Source organism: Aplysia californica, unplaced genomic scaffold (genome assembly GCF_000002075.1).
Source record: "Aplysia californica isolate F4 #8 unplaced genomic scaffold, AplCal3.0 scaffold00566, whole genome shotgun sequence".
NCBI classification, from domain to species: Eukaryota; Metazoa; Mollusca; class Gastropoda; order Aplysiida; family Aplysiidae; genus Aplysia; species Aplysia californica.
The window spans coordinates 77318-103213 of NW_004797836.1; the positions used below are offsets into that span (position 1 = coordinate 77318).

General features: G+C 36.5%; 1 protein-coding gene across 1 annotated transcript in view; it reads left to right on the top strand.

Annotated features, from left to right (window-relative positions):
• LOC101847285 (cleavage stimulation factor subunit 3) overlaps positions 1-25896 on the top strand; it is a 47133-nt gene that overhangs the window by 7001 nt on the left and 14236 nt on the right. The window contains exons 2-14 of the mRNA XM_005106959.3: positions 7099-7206; positions 8038-8133; positions 14261-14293; positions 15428-15525; positions 16820-16921; positions 17959-18085; positions 19104-19262; positions 19751-19832; positions 21506-21615; positions 22394-22510; positions 23335-23409; positions 23987-24130; positions 24867-24969. Coding sequence (XP_005107016.1) covers positions 7099-7206; positions 8038-8133; positions 14261-14293; positions 15428-15525; positions 16820-16921; positions 17959-18085; positions 19104-19262; positions 19751-19832; positions 21506-21615; positions 22394-22510; positions 23335-23409; positions 23987-24130; positions 24867-24969 — 1354 coding nt within the window. The remainder of the gene's footprint in view (positions 1-7098; positions 7207-8037; positions 8134-14260; positions 14294-15427; positions 15526-16819; positions 16922-17958; positions 18086-19103; positions 19263-19750; positions 19833-21505; positions 21616-22393; positions 22511-23334; positions 23410-23986; positions 24131-24866; positions 24970-25896) is intronic.

Below are 25896 nucleotides of genomic sequence, written 5' to 3' on the forward strand. Positions count from 1 at the left end.
CTCTCTCTCTCTCTCTCTCTCTCTCTCTCTCTCTCTCTTTCTCTCCCTCCCTCTCTTTGATTTCTTTTATTGACACATAACAACAACTTGGGTGCCGACGTGAGCAAATTTCAAATTCTGGTTCACCCACGGCCACTGGATACCTCACAATCGTATTCAGATATTTTAAACATTCTCCTTGCAGTAACTCCTAATGTCAGGAGCTTCGTTAAGCTGGCCGTTTTCCTCCAGTATTTTTGCAAAGTCCAGATGCATGCACATATCTGCGTACGGTCCCCTAGCGCCTTAACGCAGGTAGGACGTACGGTCCCCTAGCGCCAAACACTATGGGGGCGTACGGTCCCCTAGCGCCAAACACTATGGGGGCGTACGGTCCCCTAGCGCCAAACACTATGGGGGCATACGGTCCCCTAGCGCCAAACACTATAGGGGCGTACGGTCCCCTAGTGCCAAGCGCTATTGGGGCGTACGGTCCCCTAACATCAGCCTTTCTAGAGAGCCAGGTCTAGAGTTTTAAATGTCTGAATATTCAGATACTTCACTTGTGGTTGGGGCAACTCTGAAATCCTTTATGTAAACCCAAAAAAAACTCTCCACACCCCCCAGCCCCTGCACCTCATATACACCTTATACACACACTCACACTCATGCGCACACGCGGGCCACTCCATTCGCAAGTTATCAACAAATCTCGAGAACGGAAACCGTTCAGAGAAATAAAGTTCAAGTTTATTTTCCCGAGCGTTCGGAGAAATAGAGTAGGTACCAGAAACTAAATTTTCAAAGTAGCTGTATGCCAAATTTGTCTGTTCCATTTGAAAGGCCTATATATCCACTGAGCATTTTGGTACCATTTTTTAACCTCTCAGTCAATTTTTAAGAAAATGGTAGTTGTTTAAAATTTGATCAAATTTGTCAAAGTCAGTCACTGGCTGCAACCCCATGTTTGACAGACAATAAAAGAGTACCAAGAGCACTAAACATCTCCACATTAACAGAGTAAAATCACTATAACAAATATATGGATCCTAATTTTTTTCAAGACTGAGATCATTACAAATCAGTATTTTATTGCCTCAAACACGATGATCTGTTGTTATTTCGACAAAAACACCGAGCATTGACCCGGCCGGCGCTGCACCGGCCGGCGAGCGAGTCGGCTCTATACTGTAGTGTACCCCGCGTGCAGGGTCACATGCTTTTCAAGTTTCACGGAAGGATTGATAAAAAATAATTCCAAGTTGATTACTTCAATCTAATAGGAAATGAACTGATCTTTTAATTCTTGATACCTTTTTTAGCCTAACAGTCTAGCTGTACTTAGGTTAGGCCCTATTGACCAAAACCTGTTCAGTACACAGGTCTTCTTAGATCTAGTAATTAATCAGGTTTAAAATACATTAATATCAATTACATAAAGTTGATTTTACACCTCATTTGTCACACCCAGGTATCCCACCTTTTGGCAAATGCTCATCTGTAAGGCACTTTAGTTTCGTCTGAAATACTATAAATTATACTTTAGGTAAATTACAAAATAAAATTTTATTTAGGATTCAGCCATCATTATTAAGTACGGCTAGCCTGCATATGACCTTAGCAGTTGCGAGCGCCGTAAAACCTTATACTATACATAGTAAATCTATACCAGAACTTACAGTTCAATTTTGAAATTAATGAAATAATCACTTTACGTGTTATAACAACTTTGTTTAAGTTCTCTTTTATGACTGCTGTATTTTTACAGTAATGGATATTGGGTCTAAAAGTAAAAGTCACTTATTCCAGACAACTTAACTGATGATGCGTATTTGACATACTTTTGAGATTTCTAAATTATACTCTATAATAGAAATAGAGCATTTCAGTAATATTGCTTGAGGAACCTCCCTTTGGCTTCCAGACATGGCTTTTTGAAGATATATTTTAAGTGAGATTTTTAAAACATACCAATGCTATACAGTTTGAGAACTGAATTTTGTCTTACAGTGGATTCTACTTTTAACGAGTGCTGAAATAACGAGAAGTCTGTTGTAGAAATACTTTTAAAACCTTGGGTTTTTATTTCTTTGTTATCTTTGTAATTATAATATTGCTATAGCGCAATCAAACACACGAGTCGGTTATAGCGGAATATTGCTGCTGCTGTGCACAGCGCTTAATAAAAGCGCATATGGGCCAATACATAACCTCACTAGTTCAGAAACTTGTTGGTGATCTTGCGAAACAAAGAATGGGAGAGCCTATATGTGCCAACAATGAATGCGGAGGGTGTGGCATGCGCAGACGAGCAGAACTCATCCCGTGATAGACCAACCTAGTCTAGATTATTTAGGCCTGCCGTGTCTCTCATTTCTCTGATGCGATGGGTGGAGCGAATGTCATGTGTGACATGGGCAGGATGTGGTGTAATGTGAGCAAGCAAACGGAACGCACCATAGGGTGTAATTGGGTGGGGGGACAACACAGCAGGTGAGTTAGCCTAGAGCCCTTTCTTTCTGATCGCCAACACCGAGCTGTCAGTATTATTTCCCTTGAATTTATTATAAATAAAGTGAATCCCGCCAAAAGGCATTTTTCACAGCAGTCCCCTCTCTCTCATTATAACAGGATTCCACTGGATATTGACTTTTAGCCTTATTTTTCTTCGGCGAGCCGCTCCCTTTCTGTTACAATGACTTCGACATCAAATTACTTTTTGGCAATTGCCGAAAACAGCTTGTTTACCGAGAGTTCATTCATTAGATGAAGAACTCTCAAAATAGCTTCACTTGTTTTGATTTTTTGACCAGTTTAGTGATATATTTGTCACTTTTAGATTTTGTACAAAAAGAGGGTCCCGGCGTTGTGGGTTTACCTCCTCGGAGATAAAGATAAAGAATTAAAAAGCCACTTTTTCATAGAGCAAAAATTAGATGTGATACCCAAAAACTAATACCGTTTCTGAAATCAGCAACATCAAATTAACCAGTGTTATGAATTGATGGTATTGAATATTGTAATTCTATTATTATAAATAGTTTAGGTAGTGTCCAAAGGGCATTACGATCTTGTTGTTGTTCTTGTCGATCGCATTACACTTGCGGTCCGGTATCTATCATAACTAGTCTGTCTTGCTCAATTCATCTGTCAGCGTGTACAGCTTCTCTAGTGTCAGTGGATCAGTTGGGTTGCCCAAATTTTTGGTGATTGTGCTAGTTCAAAACATATATTGTACATGTGTTGTCTTAGTTCTGAGGCATTATAAATTATATATTTTTATATCTTTTTCTTTCTCTCATCACATGCTCCTGGTCACTCAAGGTCTTGGAGATGACCTTCCTGCCTTCCTTAGAAATTCTGCCAAAGTAAAAAAAAAGTATCATTCAAACTCCTAAAGGAAGGAAATACATTATTAATTAATAACCCCCCCCCCCCCCCCCCCCCGAAATTCTTTCACAGAGTTTTAGACCCCGAAAGCTTGAAATTTAAACTGCTGTTTCTTTCTTCTAAATCAGACCCTCCTATACTTCTTCCAGTTCCCAAGCTTTGTAGTAACTTTTCCAGCCCATAATCACATTTAATATACTATCTAAAATCAGCTTAAACTCCTATTTTGATAAGTGAGCATTTGCCAAAAGGTGGGATACCAGGGTGTGACAAATGAGGTCCAAAATCAACTTTATATAATAATTCTTTAATCACCCATATTATATAGCCTAATGATTGCTCTTTCAGACTCAGTAACTGCCAAAGCTGTATATGCAATGGTCTTGGTGTAATTCTGACTTGAATGACGGAAATAGCAAAAAGTTCGTTCATAACAATGATGACACAAATTTATGAATACTCAAAGTTCCTTTCTTCAGCTAGGCTGATGTTATATTTTGAGACATAGCAAATAACTTCCAAAAATACATAGAATTGACAATTTATAAAAATCTTTATTAATTTTTGATAAAATTACTTTTTTGTGTCATAATAGTTATGAACGAACAATAAGTGACCAAAATACTATCGATTATATCAAGTTTCATCGACTAGAATTGTCTAAAATAACACTCTTATAGTCAAGTGATAAATGGAAGACCATTGAACAGCTATTTTTAAACGCAAACTGGTCTTAGGGCATATTATGCATAAATTTAAAGTTCGTTCATAACCATTATGACACACTGTTTCGTTCATAACTATTATGACAAATTTTACTTTTGGCCCCTAAAAATTACTTATATTGTTCTGTTTTTCACATAAAACGGTTTTCATTTATGAGGCTTTCCTTAAAATATGATAGATTCCTTTATGTATGGAGAATTCAAAGTTTATTTCCTGAAAAACCCTTAGAATACCTTTAAAATGGTTCGTTCATAACAATTATGACAAACTTCAATTTTGACCTAAAAATTTACTCATTTTGAGCTGTCATTCATTTTTTAAAACTTTTATTAAATGAAACTCTCCTCATAATATGTATCTCTGTACATGTTTTTAAAGTTTGTTAACACTGAAAAGCCCTCAAAATATATAAAGTGGACTATAAATAGTTCGTTCATAACCATTACTACAAAAGTATAAATACTAATTAAAATCCACACCCATACACTTATGATAAAAATCAAAATATCAGAATGTATGTAAGGTCTATTCTGTCCTTTAGTTCGGTTAAAATTAAAAATACATCCCAAAACAACTGTAAATTACATGGAATAGTGTTTCGTTCATAACCGTTATGACACACTGTTTCGTTCATAACTATTATGACAAATTTTACTTTGGGCTCAAAAAATTAACTTATTGTTCTGTCATTCACATAAAATTGTTTTAATTTATGAGACTCTCCTCAAAATAAGGTTATATGTGGGAAGAATTAAAAGTTTAATCACTGAAAAACCCTTAGAATACCTTTAATTGTTCGTTCATAACTATTATGACAAACTTCAGTTTTGACCTAAAAAATAATATTTTTACCTGTCATTTACTTTAAAATTTTATATTAAATGAAAGTTTCCTCATAATATGTATCTGTGTACATGTTTTTAATGTTTATCAACTCTAGAAAGCCCTCAGAGTACAAAATGTAGTTCGTTCATAACCATTACTACAAAAGTAAAATACTAATTAAAATCCAGACCCATACACTTATGATAAAAATCAAAATATCTGAATGTAAGCAAGGTCTAATACATCCTCAAGTTGGGTTAAAATTAAAAATACATCCCAAAACAACTGTAACTTACATGGAATAAGGTTTCGTTCATAACCATTATGACACACTGTCACGTTCATAACATGATGACAATCCATTATGACAAGCATATTTTTGCCTCTTCTTCGCTTCTCTTTTGAGTCATCAGCACGATACTTTTCCATGTTCATTCCACCATGTAAAAGGATGTTGTGAAACAGTGGGAAGTCCCTCACATAATATTTTGCAGAAATATCATAAAGTGTTTGTTCATAACATCATTATGACAAACCTGGATTATCTCAACAAAGTCATATTTAAGCAAAACCATGCGATGGAGCGGAAAATTACCCTTCTGATGGATCAATGTCAAACCAATGTTTAATACCGGTCATTCCCTGGGATGATATGTTTAACGATTTGGGTTTTCTAGACTTTGGAAAGTCTGATGATGTAATTATGACACGAGTTATGAACGAACTTATAAATTTTACTCAGCAATAACATTAATATAAAAAAATAAAACCCTTTTAATGGGCACACGCTGTTATGATGGTGTATACAAACTATTTTCAATGTTTGAATGCACTTCTGTTTGATAGTTTAAGATTAACAATATTCTGTATTTAACATACAATTACGTGTGCACTCAGGATGAGTAAAAAATGCCCTATTTTTAGTACTATTATCTTTCTATGTAGAGATATAAGATGCACACATCAATCTACTTGCTCATGCAGCTTGACCAACTTATTTCCTTGCCATATACATAAAGTTTTCAGAAGAAAACATATTTTACCATGAGTAGTGGTTGATTTAAAAAGTCCTTAAGCAAACACCCCCACCTTTTGGCAAAAGCTCAAGTACTCTTTCTGTACTTGCCATTTCTTTACCCTCACCTCAATGCTTGGGCTTCTTCCATTTTAGATTTTGTTGTCTTCCCAGTTTTTGACCCTGATGATCAATAGAAATTTGATGTACCTATTTTCTTGCTTCTAGCATCCCAATTAGAGGTGAGCTTCAGTTTATGAAACTTTTGGTTAGCATAAGATTCTAAAATTTACAAAGTCAACACCACCACCCCCCCCCCCCCCCCCCCCCCCCCTCCTCCCCCAGAAGTACACAGCACACGCACAGTAGCACATCCACTTGGTGTTTGCCTGACAGTATTTCACGCGCAACTCTACGAGCTAGGCCAAGGCGTAGGTTTAGATCAAATGCTGTTCATCAATTTGCTCCCTCTCCACCCTTGTCTTGTTGACTTCAGGCAATATGGATAGATCTTTAGTCATATAGTGTGTCGCAAGCAAACTCAATACAATGTGTAATGTAGAAAAGTACAATTAAAATAGACCATTTGTAATTCAACATCGAATTTTGCTCCCCTCGTGTAGAAAAGTACAATTAAAATAAAACATAACTTTGTAATTCAACTTCAAATTTTCTCCCCGCATGATGCGCTAATTATGAAAATGCTATCATCTTTAGGCCTTGGTCAATATCTTTTAAAAAATTGGTGGGAATTAAATTTTTAAGTCACTTGAAAAACCTTACAAGGAACCCTGCCATCCCGAGTAAAATATCTGGCATCGCCAGATATCAGCCCAAAAAGATGAATGCCTGAGGGGCTTTTATTTAGCAAGGACTCACACTCAAGTCTAAGGGACAGAATGAAGGGAAATTACTCATTACTTCATCTAGTAACTGGGTAACAAACAGGTTCCTTTGTCATTGGGCAGGCGGTGCTACATGAATTTAACAGAGGACATGAAAACCTCGTTGTACTGCCCACCCCGCTGTACCGCCAACTTCATGCTCGTCTCGTCTCAAGGTAGGCGGTATAATGAGGTTGGACTGCAAATATTGGTCCCTAGATAATTTGTACATAATATTCTAATTTATAATCGATGCTAAACTCTTTTTTTTCCCCTCAGGAACAAGGAAGTGGATACATTGCTGACAAATTGGTGAAAGCAGAGAAGAGGATCCAAGCCTTTCCATTTGACACAGAAGCATGGAGCATACTTATAAGAGACGCTCAGGTATTTTACTGGTTTTGGAATTGTGTTAATTTACTTAATGAATGACATACTTGCTGTCGCAAATAAAACGTTTGAAAAAGTGACACTGTTTGACTCTGAGTAAGAAACATTTGAATTGTTCATCTTTTGTGTGATAGCATGGACATGCTGGTAGGATGCAGCAAGGGAGCCTTGCTTCTTTTATCCTTCATTTATTTCTCTTTCTGTTTTGTTTCTTTTTTCCCCAGAATTAATGGCCGTCTTTTATGCCTTTTTTTGTTGTTGTCGATAATGAAAATGAACGCCAAGCTCAGGTTCTTGTACTTTTTAGAAAGTACGAAAAGAAAATTGATGAGGGCTGACCACATTCGCATACACATGTACACATGACTCAATTATGTGGTCCAGTGATACTGTAAGGGCTTGGATGAAAGTCAAAGTGGTTTCATGATAGCTATTTATTTATGTTATCAGTGTTTTCACTAAGTGTTTTTTGTGGGGGGGTTCCAGTATGGTCTCATGAACCTTGGACATTTAAAAAAACTTTGAAATTACCTTTCAAATAAAGTTTATAATGTAATTTAGTGGGGTTTCTCGAAAAGCGACATGGTCCTTCTCAAAAAGATGTGAAATTTGAAACATTACTCTTATGAAAATGTTTATAATTATAATAAATGCATTTTCTCTTTGACTTGCATTCAGGTCTGTTATGGATGTAGGGGTTGGGATGGATCATATAAAGTGCCACAGTATTATGTTATATACCAGAATGTATGGATTTTTAAGAATACAAAACTTATATATATGTATATTTTCATCCGTTTTATTAAAATTTCTGTACTCCTGCTACAGATCAGAAAGATAGAAGATGCCAGGGTCGTCTACGAGCGGCTGGTGGAGCAGTTCCCGAATGCTGGCAAATATTGGAAGATCTATATCGAACATGAGGTTTACTTATTTTTCTATTTTTTCCAGTTGATTCCATTGATAGAAGTCAGGTTGCTTTACGAAGAAACCAGGCCACAAAGATTACTGATTCATTCTTTAAATCAATGCTGGATGTGTTCTGGTTTAGAAATGAAAAGCAACATTGTTATTTTGGAAATTCTAGTAGTCATCTTAACTTTCATCTACTTTTATTTTATTTTCAATGTCAAAAGCTTTGTTGAGCCTCTGATATCTTTGGAATCATCTGTTCTTAAACATTGTTTAAATTGTCCTCCAAAACAGTTTGGAGCTTGGTTATTTGGTCATGTTTTCACATAAACTCTTTCCCAAGAAAAGCTGTGTTTGACTTGACTTATTACTTGGCAAGAGCTATGTTGTTTTTTTGTGTTGCCTCCTGAGTTCAAATTCTTTTCTCAAAGACTTATCTGTGATATAATAAAGTTGCTACTTTGAATTTGAAATAAGACTCAGGTGTCATTGTTTCGCCTATAAATAGTGAGGTGGGCATATTCAAATTTTCTCAATGTGGACACGTACTAGTAAAAATTCAACTTCTATAAACATAATTTAATATGTTTACTTGTGACCTGAAGACACAGAATGTTTCTTGGCATTGTCATCCTGTTGTATGCCTTAGTACTGCAAAGTTACACTGGAACATCATTCTCTCACCAGAGAGATGACTCTTTTTTTTGTACAAAGGGTCCTGTACAATGTAAAGGGCTTTGTTTTATGGGAATGGGGAAAAGAGTAAAATTATGGAGACCTTAAAGCACAACATACTATCTCAGTTATGAGAAAGTGCTTTTGGAGTTCTACAATAACTTGTAGTTTTATGAAAGTCAAGCTTGCACAATGAAAATTAGTTTCAAAGTGAATATCGTTATGACTCAAAACAATGAAGGGCAAAAATTGTTGCAAGGTTGTAAGAGTAGAATACAATACAATGTACTCCTTATATTGAAAAATATGACTGGCTGAAAAGAGTGATGTATTTGGTGATAAACAGAAAGATAATCCAGAAGTTTTCTGTTTTCTTGTTGCTCTCTAGTGGAGAAAACAGTGGTGTCAAATTATTTTCCAATGACCTGTTTCGAGCTGTCAGTATTTTAAAAAATGTGAAGTGAAACTTTTAGTAAACAGAGTTAAGGGAATGAAAAACATTGGTGTAACAACAAATTTTATTAATACCATTTGAATACCTTTGGCAATATTTCAAATTCGCTTTTTGCACTCCCTAATTTGTTATGTTAGAAAAACCATGAAGAGAATAGTGTACATGTTATTAGCTGAGTGAGAGGGCTGCTTAAAGGAGAATATCCCGTCTTGTCTGTGAGTGTAACATTCTTTTCATTCTTGGGTTGGGTTTTTTAAAATTTAAATTTTACTTGTATGTGTGTGTGTGTTTCTTTTAAAAAGGTGATTATTTTGTTTGTTAGCGTTGGGTTGTTTAAGTTTTTGTTGCTTGTGCATGTATATTAAATTTCAAAACTTGCTGCGTATTATTGTTTGAGTGCTCCTTAGAATTTGTTTGTTTATGTACTAGGGTGATATTTTCATATTCTAGACTGGTCTTTTTATTCCTATTCACTGTCACTTTCCTGTTAGTTCTCGGTGACTATCTGACGTTCTACAGCCAGCTCACAATGGACTATGAGTCAACCACACAACTTGACAGTGTCTGCTGTGTAGTCTTTCTTGTTTTGCTCTCAATCTTCTCTCATCATTGTTGGACTGGGGATAGGTTGCTGCACTGTTGACATAAATACTCCCGTGTGACCTCTCCGCTATACTTCTGTGTGTTCAATATTGTTGTCATCCTGTTTATCTCTGGAAAAGTGGCTGGTTGGCGGGTGCTCTGGTGTAGTTTTGCTCATTCTTGCTTATCAAACATCTCTCCTCCTTTTCTTTTTATCTTTGTTACTCTTTAGTAACACTTCCAATCTCCCTCTTTTAAATGACCTGTTTGTACTGCACATGTAAAAAAAACAACCTCTTTTATTTAAACTAAAGCTCTAGAAATGGAAATTTATGTGAGTGCTGCAAACTAGCTCATGAACTACAGCTCTTTCACAGCACTGGCCCACATCTTGAAATAATTATCATCCCACATTCTAGTTCAATATTTTTGTTTCTTTCTTTCTTTCTCTGGGTTTTGTGTTGTTGTGGTATTGCCTTTTACTTTGACTGATTTCACTGTGTTTTGAAGTGTTTGACCATAGCATCAGGGTGGGGAAAAAAGTATTTTTTTATTTGTGCTACAATAAAGATCCGCTCCCACCCTCTTTTAGAACTTCACAATTGTTTCCCCATCTTTCTTTTTTCTTGACTGGGTTACATATATTGATTAAAAATATGCGTCATCACACGTAAGTTGGTACAATGATTCCTTTATGAAAAAGAGAGATATTTACTCACTTTTTGCTCAATTTCTTTTTCATGACTAATTTATACTTGTGCCACAGTCTTTCCCAGCAGTGTTTTTTATACTGTGATAATAATGATAGATGCATTTATTTTGTATCTTATGTATGTGTAAGAGGGCAAGGAGATGCATGTGTATCGGAATTACTCAGCATTTGTCACTGTCATAAAATATATTATGATGATTACAACTTTTATATACATTTAAACAACTGTGTTGTTTAATTCTATTCGTGTTGAGTTACAATCTGATTTGTCCCCTCGCAAATACAAAAATCTTTTGCAAGACATTTTAGTGTCTATTCTTTACAGCAACTCTCATTCCTTTCCCCCTTTTTTATGTGTTGGTATGTGGGTGGGTGTCTGTGTAAGTTGTTCTTGGTGTGTTAATGTGAGTGTTGGTGTAGGTCTGTGTGTTTGTATATTTGTGTTATTGCTGGAAGGGATAAGTAGGTGCTAAAGTAGTCCCTTCTTATTTATCTGTTGATTCAAACAAAAATTCCCATAGTCTTGTATTTGTTTTGTGGGTGTATGTTTGGTCTGTAGCCAGCACTGCTGATCAAGAAAAATTGATGACCACGGTGTAAAATTATCAAGACCATTCAGTGATACAACATTTGATGGTGATGATGATATTAAAATCATCATTAAGTCTGTGCAATTCTTTAAACTTCAGAAACAGATAAAATCTAAAAAAGCCTGTTATTCTTTTTTATGCCTTTGACTCCTGTTCGGCTGTCCTCATCGAGTTCTTACATGTTTAATTTTAATAGAAACCTTATTGGCAAACTCGCATTCTATGCTTTATTTCTGTCACTATGTTGTCATCTGACAGTCCTTTGCTTCGGTTTAAAACTTGTTGTCTGCTGTTCAATTTTCCTCAAAGATTGGCATCAATCAGCCACAGAGACAAGACAAAGATATGCAAGAGGCAGTTGGCTGCTGAAAAATGACTCCTCTGTTGTGATATAATTTTCATTCAAGATTTGATGCTTATTTCCAAATTCCAATCCTCAGAAGTGAGCGGAATGGTCCATAACATGTGAAATCTTCTCTAGAGCAATGGAATGATGACGTGTCTTATATTAAGTTTTATTGTGTAGGACATTGAGGGACCTTTTAAACTTTAAAAAAAATTAACAATGCACTTGATTGAACTCACCACTTTTGTTGTTATCTCTTCTTTCATTTAGCTCTGACCCAAGGGATGTGCGAATGCTATGGTGGGATTTGCTCCTTTTACTTGTTTCCAGTGTTAGCCGCAGTGTTCTCCGAATGTGCTCCAGGCTACATATGGCGATGATCAGTCTGGTTCCCTGTAAACTAATCTTAAGCCCCATATGATCCCCACGGGATGACTTCTGAGCTCACTTAAAATAGCCCTGTATTATGAAGTACTTTTTTTACTTCCTTTTTGGAAATCTGATTCTGACTAGCATACTTCAGTCTGAAGTTTGGGTGTGGTGTGCGCACTAGTGCTGTGCGATTTTTTGGAGACAAAAAGTCATCGAAGCTTGGAAGTGTGAGCTCAATACTATTCATGACATTTGAATACCTCCGTTGAATGTTTTTTTCTATATGATAAGCATAAACCCAGATCTAAGTTCTGCTATTCCCAGCGCCGTCGAATGTTTTTTTCTTCTATGTGATAAGCCCAGACTAACTTCCACAATTCGAAGCGGCGTCGAATCGTATTTTCTTATATATGTGATAAGCCCAGGTCTAACTTCCCCTATTCACAGCGCAGTTTAATGGTTTTTTCTTATATAAGATAAGCCCAGATCTAATTTCCGCAATTCAAAATGCCGTCGAATAATTTTTTCTGATATGTGATAAGCCCAGGTCTAACTTTCGCAAGTCGAAGCGCTGTTGAATCGTTTTTTCTTATATCATGTGATAAGCCCAGATCTAACATCCGCAATTCGAAGGACTGTCGAATTGTTTTTTCTAATATTGTGATAGTCCAGATCTGACTTGCACTGTTCAATGCCAGTCACTGAGTGCACGTGTGTTGTTGTTGCATGCGCGCCGACAGCAGTGCAACGTGTTGACATCATGTCATCGTTCATAGCGCTTCGAATTTCGAGTAAGGTTAGGGGGAGCTCATTGCGACAGCTAACTTCATGGAAAAAAACATTCGCTGCGCTTCAAGAGTCATGTGCCCTTGCTTGAGCTGTCGAGTTGTGTGACGAGTGAATATTGAATAGTAAGAAATATTCTCTAAAGTATTGATTTATAACTCTTTGTAGGCTCCTCTTATCACTCTATCTCTTAACCATCAAATAAAAAGTATTTCTGTATATTTATCTTAATGATTTTTAATATAATGTGCTCCAATTTTTCTACGTTTGAAAAAAATGAGACGAAAATCCATTATCTGTTAAAAATAAAACAATCACACGGCATTCGAATGGCTTTGCCACGCTTCAAATAGCTGTGAATATTGCAAAAATCATGAATGCCGAACAGTAAACTCGAGTGGGCACAGCTGTAGTGCGCACACCTTGTATGTTCATGTGGAATTTTTTAAAAATACAGTCGAACCTGCTCTTAAGACCACCTGTCCAAGACAATCACCTGTACAAATGACCACTTCCAGCTTCCCTCTTGCGTTTTTTTCTATATTTTAAAGATATTATCCTCAAGAAGGACCGCATGTCTAAGGTGACCACTTTTCTCCTCGACAATGGGTGGTCATCTTGATTAGGATTGACTATATTATTGGCATCCATTCTCCAGAGGTTGTGAAAGTTCAGATTTATCTTCTTTTCGATGTTAACATATATTTTCATTGAAAATAGACACATGCTAAATTAATATTATTTTTAAAGAAGTCAAAGTCCTTGTCCCTATATGTTTATATTTGAAGAGGACTACATTGAAAGGCAAGTGCAGAGTTTATACGTGATAAAACTGCTGTGGTTAGTTCCCATCTACCTTTGGCCCCCGATATTGCAAAAGTTTCAACTATTGTGCCATGTTTTACTTGACATACACAGATGTGAAGAATAACATTGGACTCCTTTCTTGTCAAATCTCTATCAACCTTATCACTTCTCCTTTTTTTATGAATATTTCTCTCTAGTATCACCTCTAGTCTTTGTCTGTAATACGAGGGATTTGTGTTGCAAGTGCTGTGAAACTCTTACACTATACCCCCCTCCCCCCCAAAAAAAATCCCAGCAAAATAAAACAACCCCCCCCCCAAAAAAAAAGCAAAAGACAACCCCTAAAACATTGATCCCAGAAGATATCCAATTCAGCGGAATCTTGGCTTTAAAATAAAAAATTTTTTTTTGATAATTTCCATACTGCAATAAGATATAGTCAGTCTGGTGCATGAAAGGGGGAATCTTAGTCAATGTGTAGCAAAGTGGAGAGCTATGGCTGGAAACATCTCATCGAGGATACAGTGTTGTGTTGTTCTCATGTTGTTTTTACAGTTTTTAAGAAGGTTTTCACATGTTCTGTAAAAGGCCAACAGCGCAATGAGAAATAGACTTTGTTTTACCGAGTTTGGAATTTTGTTGTTGCAGAAACTTTTATTTTATAGCCTCATGTTCTTCTCTTTGCAAGAATTCTTTTTTGCTTGCTGATGCTGATGATGATATCTGATTTTTTTGCTGGGGACATCTGCTTTGAAGAAACAATCTTTCTAGATACCAAACCATGTTCACATTTTCTTCATTACACTTTATTTCAGTTGAAACTGAAGAACTTTGAACGAGTAGAAAAGGTTAGTAAGATTCCACAATTGTATGTATGTATCATGTATGTGTTTTACAATTCTTGTAACATTTATCACCAAAAGATTAAATAAAAACTGACTGACACTGAATGGAATCAGTTTTACTTCGGCTTCTCGTGTTTCTTGGAAGTTAGTTAAAGGTGATGATAATGAAGACATGGAGCACCATACAGGAAAGTTGTAGCTCTGAAATGTATGTCTTGAATAGAGTGCTTTTTTACTGTAAGTTCAAGACAATACTGGTAATAAACTAATTTTTATAATTATGTTGACTTTTTCTGTTTTCTGATTGTTGTTGGTGATTCTTGTATGATTCTTTTTTTTTTTTTTAAGTTATTGTGGTTGTTCTAGTATGATGATCCTCCATGTTTCGCATGATGGGGCATGTTTTTCATAAATAGTTCATAGGTTGTAAGTCTCAGATATTGTAACTAGTGAAAAAGAACAAGAGAAGAGCCTCAAAGGTGGCGCCCAGTTCTTACCAGTGTTAATCATCCAGGAATGTTTAATTTATTGGCTTAGTCATTGCTCTGGCGTGGGATTGTGAGCTTAGTCTGGGCTGTATTTGGGGCGAGATGGTTTGAGCGACTTAGTAATTTGTTGTTCTTCGAGCTTTTCCCTGATCCTTTTTACGAAAGATGATTTTCAAGTCACTTCTCAGATTGAAGTAGCCGAAAAAAGCTGAGAAGATAGAGTTATCGTTGAGATTTATTGTACTTGAAGAAAATAAACTTCATTAGTAAAATAGATCTGTGTATGTTTTTCTTTGTCTTCAGTGAGTCGTGTTTTCTTTGAGTCATCAATTATGTTTAAATATACCGTCTTTCATGTTGATAAAATGTTGTTGTTTTTTTGGTGACTTTAGTTTATTATCAACTTTGTGGATACTATACAAACTTTACGTTCCATAAATTTTTTATGATTTGCTCTTCTTGAGATTAAAATAGTTTCATAATGAAAAGTTGAGACTTGCATTTCTTTTTTGTGTGAGGGCTTGCGTTATTATTATTTAATTTTTTTTTGGAGTGATTGAGATGTATTTCAGTATGTTAATTTTTAATGAATGACAGTTGTTCCGCATTTACCATGTTATATCCTTGGACGACCGCTTGTGGTGCTCAGCTTTTCCAGCGCTGCCTCATCAAAGTGCTCAACATTGACCTTTGGCGCTTATACCTCAACTACATCAAGGAGACCAAAGGGATACTGCCCTCATACAGGTATGTTTTGTTTGTTTTCTATTTTAACACACCCATTGAAAAAAAAACACTTTTGCAACAACTGACATCTTTAGTGAAATTGTTAAGTTCTCTGCTGTTGTGTGCAGACGACCTGAGATTGATAAAAGAATGGGGAAGTTGTCTTATTCAATTGATAAAAGAGTGGGGAAGTTGGTTGTCTTATCCTCGTTGTTTCTTTGAATGTAGTACCCGGGCCTCCCAAGAACTCGGGTAAAATTGGAGCTGTCTGATTGCATAATATAAATTCCTATTTTTTTTCTTAATCTCCGTTTCAGTCAGGTCGTGTGCGGCCTATCGCAAAGGACATGGAAGAACATATTTTTATTTGTCTTTACAGTATTAACACTACTAATCGTAAATGACAGGAAAATAAATATTTTTATAATGCTAGTGTTATTTGCTTGTATTTGCTACACGAGTTTATTTGCCATGATTGGTTTGTTAAGTTATTTTAATCTACTGGGGTTCTGGAGACTCCCGTTTTTTCCCCCCATACCCCCATTTTAAGGAAAATATGTTTTTGGCTAGGAATGATTAACACCTCCTTTGCCCCCTCCTCTGGGCTCCTGACTATTTCTGCAGCCTTACTACTGCTACTCCTTGGCTCCTTCTTACTGCTGTCTTTACACCCCTGATCTTCTGGTAGGAAAGATCTACACCTAGCCTTCTCGGACAAGGTCGAAAAATCTTGGAGGGCCTTTGTGCAAGCTGCGCACGTTAAAAATCCCTTGGTGGTCTAAAATCGCTAAGAGTAAGCATTGGTCGCTACGCGGGCAAAATTCAAAATGTCCTTCCAACTGAAAAAGTTTAATGTGTCCCGGGCACTCATTTGACCTTATGCAGTTACGAGCGCTGTAAAACACTTACCAAAACCAACAAAAACAATTAAATGTTCAAGTGTTCAGCTTTAGTAGAATAAAATCATCATTCTTGTAATGTTGGCTGTCACATTTTTTTGCTTTTTGAAGGTAGTTCTTGTACAGGTTTTGTTTTATTGATTAATATTTATTTTAAGAAAAGACACCATTTGCACTTCTCAGCACATTGTGTTTAATTCGATTGTAATTTTTTCTTACAAAGACTAAAGAACTTATATTGTTTGTATAGTAATTTGTTGTATAATATTTTTTGAAGATGCTCTTTATTCTCATAAATGGAACGAGAAGTATCTCCTATACCAGCCACATAATTAAGAAGTGAATTTTTAAAGAGACAAATTAAGACTTATTTTAAGTTTCTTAATGTCTTTTCTAAAAAAAATTTTTTTTCAAAGAGAAAAAATGGCTCAAGCATATGACTTCGCCCTCGAGAAGATAGGGATGGACATCTTGTCGTACCAGATTTGGGCCGAGTACATCAGCTTTCTCAAATCAGTGTGAGTATTTAGCGAATTGGCCAGGCTTGTTCCTGTTTTTTTTCTAGTTTATTATGCTTGGGGTGGCTGATATGTTTGTGTAGGAAATATGACACATTGAGCATACTGGTTTCTCCCAAGCGTGAAGTTATGGTTTGCAGCTGGCCCAAATTGAAGTATTTCACAAGATCTGAATGTGTGCCGAAGTCATATTCGCTTTACTTATGTTCCTAGATGCACTGCATGTTTTGAGTTACCTCCTTGTCTATGTCATCTGAATTTACTCCAGTTTCAGATGCTGATATATTGATTGCCAACTACATTGTCAAGGAGATGTGTATTGAGTCCAGATAATGTTACAATCTTTTCACCACCGCTCTTAGTCTTGTTTATTCTTTGAAGCCTCTTTACAAAAAACCTTGTACCTGATGTGAACTATATAACTGACCTGTACTGGGTGACTTGTTTGGACATCAAGGTATGGATCAGAAAGTGATCAAACTAGAGAAGTGGGTAGTGTACTCTGACCACTGTTACTTTCATTGTCAGGATTGTGATGTTATGTAAAAGCAATTTAGTGGTAAGGCTCATCAGCATCACTCTTCCTTTCTCTTGCTTCTACACCAAGCAAGGCACATGCACAATCCTCCTTTCTATGCTTTTATCAATACTGGATAGTTTTAGTATGGCAGAGAAGAGAACACTTTATTGTCTGACAGTTGAAACCAAGCATTACATTAGCAAAGTTTGACGAAAAGTGCTGCACTGACTGAGACAGAAACTTGAAAGAAATTTGGTATCCCCAAATCAGCGCTTTCGGTGTTTCTGAAAAATCAAAGTAAAATTGATAATGTCAGCACTGGATGTCAGCCCTATAGAAACCAAGCATGTACTTTCAATTATTTCCCCCTGTTCATAGAGGCAGTGATCTTTTTGTCTCCCTGTTGCTTAAAGTATAGAATGATGTTTTTTAAATATTAGTGCTTCCATCTATGTGCCAATGTGTTGCTGTGAAAGGTCACTTCATGTGTACTTTCATTTTATTTCCCCCTGATTAGAGAGGCAGTGGGATCTTATGCTGAGAACCAGAGAATCACAGCAGTGAGAAAGGTGTACCAGAGAGGTGTCACAAACCCCATGCTCAACATTGAACTCTTGTGGAAGGACTACACAGCCTATGAAAATGCAAGTTCTGTTTTTAGATTTTAAAGGCTTTATGTATGCATCAGGGCCTAATTTTTGTTGTGTTACTATGAATACAGTGATAGCATTTTTTTGTTGATTGATAATGTATTACTTTGATTTTCTGGGCAAATAACAATCGTAGAAGAAATTTATTCACATTTCATATCTCTAACCCTAACTCAAATGTTAAACCTATTTGTTATTGTTAGGTAGAAAAATTATGTAAAATAATTTGTATGAAATAAAGCATTGTTCATGGGATCATTTTTCACATGATTTTGTGCCCTACTTTAGTCTTCAACCCTCTGCTGCTTCCTGGCTGGGGGTTATCAGGGTCAGCTGGCACAGAGACAAGTTCTTTGGTTGCAGTTATCAAGTTTGCATTTTTGTGAAGATTTTAAATAATGTAATTTCCTGCTCATTGTACACTACCAGCAGCTAAATATATGGACTGAAAGTGAAAGCTAAATGTTTCGAGATATATCTTGCCTTGGTGTGTCTGTTTTGTTTTTCTTTATTGCATTCCAGGAAAGTGTTTGCAGAGGGCCCAATCTATCACATTTTTATTCAAAATCAGCTATAGATTTGCTTAAAATCGGCACTGAAATGTTAATATGTCTTTTCATAAGCTGAGTCTTCTCAATAAAACACACGAGAGATAGAGAGGGAGAGAGGTAATGAAGCAGGGCTGTTTGTTGGCACCAACTTTTTTCAGCATCATGTTCTCAGCAATGACACATATGGCATTCTAGAGCTCCCCTGTTGGTGTTAATACTGGGTACAGACTAGATTGTAGTCTTCAATATTGTAGGCTACAGGCGTAGACATGAACAAGCATAACACTAGGTCATAAAATATTCTTGATATGAAATTTTGAGGTTCGGAAAAGCATTGATTGCAAATAAATGAATTAAATGTATGATTTATTGTTTGCATTTGATTGCGGAGTAACAATAAGTTAAATGTTTGTGTTTGATCACACAGTAACAATAAGTCGAATGTTTGTGTTTGATCACAGAGTATCAATAACCTGATTGCCAAGAAGATGATTGACGACCGGAGCAGGGAATACATGAGTGCCCGCCGAGTGGCCAAGGAGTATGAAGTGGCCACCCGTGGTCTGGACAAGAATGCCCCCTCAGTTCCCCCACACAACTCTTACAATGAACTCAAACAGGTCTCGGCTTCTTTCTTTTCAATTTTATAATTATTGTTTAGGAGTATTCGCAATTTTCCTGATTTTTATGATGAGCTGGCTATATGAATCATGCTATCTGTTGAAAAAAAAAATTCATTGCTGACTAAGTTAGTATTAGCCTATAGACATCTGTCATAATTTGCTGTGAGTAGTAGATGAACATGTTTTTTTGAAGTACCACATTGACAAAATGTTCAAGTTGCTCTAATTAGTCTTCTGTTATAGATGAAAAGATGGAGAGGATGTTGTCGATTAAGTTCTAGGGCCTTGGTAAAGGGTTTTTATCTTCCAAGTTAAATGCTCTTATTCAAGAGCTGATTTAAAGTTGTTATTGAGAGTTTTTCTTAGTTTCTTGTGTGTGAGTACTGTTGTGCTTACAGCTTGTATGTCATTTTCATTGTTGCATAATGAATGTGCAGTGCAGTAGGCTACGCAAGATTCCATGGTTATTCTTTGAATGCATTCAGGTGGAGTTGTGGAAAAGGTACATTGCCTGGGAGAAGAAGAATCCACTGAGGACAGAAGATCAGAGTGTGATTACAAAGAGAGGTATTGTGGTATCTGTCACTTCCCATTGTGTAGCTGTTTCTATTATCCCCCCCCCCCCTTCCACCCCCTTCTCCCTTGCATTATCACCCTTTTCTCTTTTTTTGGAAGTTGTGGAGGTCATTAGGAAGACAACTTATAACTTTTTCTCCACTGTCACAGTTCGTTCTTATTTAGTCTAGGGATGACATTTTACTTGATTCTCTCTCCCCCCACCACACAAGGGTAAGATCTGAAAGTAAAACAAAAAGGAAAAAAAAATCCCCGAAAACCAGAACTCTAGCACTAGAGTAATTTTCTGTTGAAAGCTGTCAATTTAATTTCAAGATTTTGTATCATCCATTCTGAGTTTAAAGTTGCTTGCAAGCAGTTATGTGAGTGAGTTTGCTTATTATTCCCTCGGTTTAGGCCCTTTCCTGTGTATCTGAAAGGGATTTACATTGTCCGAGATTTGATAGTTTTCTTTTGCCTAGTAGCATTCAGTTGTTTTTTTTTCAGTAATGATAGTAATTTATTCACCAAAACAGGCTTGCTGATACAAGTAGGTTGCCACTTCCCATTTGTGACATAGATTTAATAGTTATTTGTATTATCAGTCAGTTTAATTATGTTACTGTTTTGATAAGGTGTTAGCAATGCAGTCAGTGTAAGCTACACTGACTTAGATGGTATTGAAAGAGTGAATGTTTTTGCCTATGTGTGAACAAGCTACTCAAATACAGGCGTTACATCACGCACATTTGTCACAGTCCCTTACAGACGCTCATGCTTGTCTTTGCATATATATATAGGTACACAAACATGAACACACACATTCTCATTCAAAAATGCAGATATACTTACTGCTCAAATACACACATACATGCATGAATGAACTTGCGCTGACACACTTCAAGGAAATACTGTCGTCTCCGCCTAGGATCCCGATGCTTGGGAGCAAGGAAAATGCGGGATATTAGGCGAACCGGGATCTTAACCGAATGGCCAGGGGGAAGAATCCACAGTAACTCATGGTCAGGCCCATAATCTGTACGATGATCTTCCCTTACTTTAAAATGAACTAACATGACTCCTGGGCACTAAAAGTTTTTCAGAAATTAGTTTTCCCTTTTTTTTTGGTTTGGGGGTGGGGGATGGGGCTTTTGGGGCTTTAAAAAAAATAGCATGTCAGGTGGGTACCAGTTGGCTTCAAGCAATGCCCCCACTAAAAGTTTATAGCTTTCCATCTCTATCGGAGTACTCCGCCCATGTCATGATGCATCATAAATCGTTGTGTTGTGACCACACCGTCCAAATTAAAAAAACAACTTTTAATTACGCAGAGGCGATCAGACAGTCCATGAGTATGGGCACCAGTCTGTCTAGGAATTTAGAGCGCAAAACTGAAAGACGAGAACAATGGTCGGGAAAACGGGATCTTAGGGGTGACTTTTATATAGTAAAAATTCTGTTTTTCCAAAACAGCGGGATCTTAGACGAACCGGGACCATAAGCAATGGGATCTTAGGCGGAGACTACTGTAATTGATTTTTTAAGTCAGTGCATCATATTTTGAAAGTTGGTAACAGGCAACTTTTTTGTTTGTTTCTGCTATGCGTTAATCGGCTCTTCGATAACCATTGTTTTCGCTTGATCCCTCTGTGCCCTTTTAACCCCCGCCCTTGGTTCTATCCTAGTGATGTTTGCCTACGAACAGTGTCTACTCTGTCTGGGTCACCACCCGGACATTTGGATTGAAGCAGCGTCATACCTTGACCAGTCCAGCAAAATCTTGATGGAGAAAGGGGTAAGCTTCCATTTTTTGTTTGAGAAAGTAGATGGAAACATTAGAGGGGGTTTTTTTCTGTTGACATTTACAAAAGTGAAAGTAGAACAGTTTGTTTTCTACTTTAGTATGTTGTTTTGTGCCTTCATATTTTGACTGCTCGGTGTAAGACTGTGATATGTCACTTTTCAAAATAGTGTATGGCAGTCTTCCACTAAGCAGTTGATTTGTAATGTAATGTTTTTCAGATGTTTGGTTAAAGCCTAAAGAATATTTTTAAAAAGCAGCTGAAGTTGATAAAGAAACTGCTTTTACTTACAGTTGTGCAATGTGATTCTTTTTTTTGGGGCGGTTCAGTGTAACTTGCTGTATTCTCTTAGAATTATGCTGAAATTTAAGCATCCCAATGGGGTTCAAAATGTTTTAAAGTGATGTTTTTTGGTATGCAAATTGTTATTTATTAAATTTGCAGTCAGATTTTAAAAAAGAAATTATGTTAAAACACTGACCCATGGTGGCAGTCCTTATACAAAAGCCAATCACATCATAAATAGTGTTAATATATCTACAAGTGTCTGGGTTATACTTTAAAAAAAATCATTTTGGTGTGTCTGGAAAAGTCATGAATCAAGACTCTAAAAAAGATTCTTCAAGGCTAGAATAGATTACCAAATCATTCTGATTTCACTGTGAGGGCTTTCTCTGTGCAGTGCAATTTTTCACAAGTTTTGATATAAAAAGTTTATGTGTCAGATGTGATGTGGAAAGATGATTTATACGGGATTCTTATATCTTTCAGGACCAGAATGCTGGGAAACTGTTTGCTGATGAAGCTGCTGCCATTTATGAAAGAGCCATTAACTCCCTCATGAAGAAAAATATGCTGATTTACTTTGCATATGCAGATTTTGAAGAGGTATTCTAATTTGTTATAATGCATTTGTGCATGATTGAGGTGTATTTGATCTTTTTCATTTCTGCAGTCTTGTTGGAAATACTTATTTCAGAATATTTTGCTACTGATTTCTCTTAATGTGAACTACTCTTGACATTTTTCTTTGTGAATTACATTTTCAATATGAGCCTGAAAATAAAAGGAGAATCTTTTCATTAAACATGTTTTTTTTCCTTCTCAGTAGCACGGATTATAGTGCCTTTCTTTGTGCTTATTGTATGCGGTACTTACATGTTGGTCATAGAAAAAGTTGTGACAATGCTGGCACAGTGTGCAGTAAGGTACAAGTCCCTGATTGATAAATTCCTGTCCTTTTTTCTGTGACACTCCACACGTGTGATAACTCTTTCTTTACATGTCAGTTACTCTACTTTGTTCCCTCTTTTGTTGCTGCACCTGCACTGTTTGTCATGGTGATGTCAGTCCTTTATGTATTTTGCCAGCTGTTTTCTATCGGTTTATTGTTGTTCACTCTCTGGCTTTCAAACTTACTTGTATTGAGGAAATTTCTAAAGCAATATTTTTTTGTTCTTTTGGCTCTTGTCGCACATTTTTGGTGGGTGGTTGGCGGGTGCTCAGGTGTGGTTTTTCTTCTTCTTTCCTATCAAACATCTATCGTCCTTATCTCCCTTCCTTCTCTTTTATGTTTGTTACTCTCTTGTAACACCTCTTATCTTCTGGCGCTCATATGACCTTATACAGTTGCAAGCGCCGTAAAACCTCTACTAACGCTAAAACATTTTTGATTTTAAAAAAAATTTTAAGTTAATTTTGTTGCTTTTCAGGGTCGTGTCAAATTTGAGAAGGTTCATCAAATATACAAGAAGTTCTTGGCAGTGGAAGACATCAAACCCACATTGGTATGAACTTGGATTTTTTTGTTTTTTATATTGATTTTGTTTTTTCTTATATAACTGTGTTCTTACTTATGTGTACTTTATTCTTCTATTTCTTTTGTTCTGTTTTGGACGCATAAAATGTGATAGTGTACTGTAACAGGTGTAAAATATAATTTAGGACACGGCTCATAGTTACAGAAATCGTACACAATCAAATTTCACCTTATACGTTTATACCTTAGTGATGATAATCTTCCTTGGTAGAGGGATTGTGTCTGTACTCTCGCTTTAAGAATAAACATACACACATGCATACACACACACGCACACACACACACACTCAAAGGTGTTCATGTTCACTTGGGATTGCCATAGGTATGTATATATGGCTGACGATTATATATTTTATATGATAGTCTAGATGCTATAGAGAAAAGAAATAGCTTTGGATTCTTTGACAATATTTGTTCTGTTTTCTTATATTGTCTCTGTCTTTTCATGTTTGTGAAAAGAAATAAAAAATAGGAACAGCAATTTTGACTCTCTAGATTTTGTTTGCAACTGTTTGTGTATTTTCATATTTTCATTTTGCCTGCAGGCATTTATCCAGTATATGAAGTTTGCACGGCGAGCTGAGGGAATCAAGTCGGCAAGAAATGTGTTCAAAGCTGCTCGGGAAGACACACGATCGCAGTACCATGTGTACGTCTCTGCGGCTCTCATGGAGTACTACTGTAGTAAGGTGAGTCTGAGGAAGGTTTAAAACAAAGCCAACATTAGTCACTGCTGTGAGATTTTCATGGAGTGCTACTGTAATGAAATGGGGGGGGGGGGGGGGGGGTTAGATTAAAGACTGTCGTGAGATTTGTTTTCTACTTTACATAAACATCAGTGTAAAGCAAAAAAAAAACCACAAAGAAAAAACAAAAACAACTTTAAATTTCACCTTATCTAGTGGCTGTAGTGGGGGATTAGTTTTTATATTTTAGCTCTGGTTAATATGTCTTGCTTAAGGACTTTTCATTGTGTTTGTTCGTCTGAAAGCTGTCATACTGATATTGCTTGTGTTTTATATGTTGTTTTAAAAAAAAAAATTATCCTGTATTCATTCAACAGTCAACTAATCCTCTGTGGTGAGTTGGCACAATGCGTCGTTTTCCGATTTTATTTTTCACTGTTTTTTGTATTTGACTAGTTTTTGTGTGGTAATTTATAGTGTTGTCTATGCTTAAAGTTTATGGTATAAGACTAAAAGAATTGGAAAAAGAAAGATGTCTTTATATATACCCTTCAAGAGAATTGGTCTATGATGACCTTTGATTATGTATAGAATATAATGATCAGACCTACTGTTTGATTGATTGACAAATTATTTTTAGATGATAACTACCTTTCTGGGCCCCTGGGCAACTAGTATCTTGTTTTTGTCTACTTTAAATATCATAATGAAAATACTGTACTTCGTGTTATTTTTTCAGGAGAAGAACATTGCCCTCAAGATATTTGAGCTGGGTCTCAAAAGGTTTGGGGACAACCCAGAATACGCTGCTTGTTACATTGACTTCATGTCACACCTCAATGGTAAGACTTTTCCCATTCTTCTCTTCCAAGTGGTTTTGAATTTTATCTGCTGGTATTTTTCTGTTCATGCTTAAGTTTAGGATTTAGCCCTTTTTATATATATTGATTCATGACGAATGGGTGGTGATTTTGACAATCTATTCTGTTGAATGGCAGGTTTTTTTTTTACTTATTGTTTTATTTCTACACTTTTGTTAGCACACAACATGTGTATAACGATTTGTTTAATCAGCATGAATAAAGTTCAAAAGGTGATAAAATGTGGTTTTACATGTTTCTTTAAAAAAAATAAGAACTTTACTAACTAACTAATGCTTCCACTCTTCCGTATTTTTACGGAAATCCGTACTTTCTGCCAGTTCACTACTTGCCCCTCCATCATTATCTACTCCCTCCGTAAAAAAAACTGCGACAGTGCAGGACTGCCGAAATTCCGTACTCGCCTCCGTATCGTCTTGTTATAAGGTGCGGATATTTACGGTAATTCTCTCGGCAACAAGTTAACGTTATAGAAACCTGCCAAATTGCGCATTTCCTGCAATCGGACATTATACGGCTATGTCCCAGTCCCATGCATTCATTGCGTGTTGGTCGGCAGTACATTTTTTACCTGCAGATGGATCAAAATCTGGCGAACCTTTTGTGCCAACTTCCTCCTTTCTGTCATTCACTCATTCCTTCTGTCTATCTTCGGATTGTTGCCGCGGCTGGAAAATCTGCGCGTTGATCAAGACTGATTTTGATCTTAGACAGAAAATTACTGTCGGAAAGAAGCTTTTGCAAATTTTAGCTAGAAGATTCTACGGCACGTGAACGCAATATAAGGGCCGCGATGAAAGAAATATATGCTGATACGTTCGTGCCCACTACGGATGGGATCGGCCGATTGCGCTGATCGCCCGACTCGGTCGAACAACCGTGTTTGCT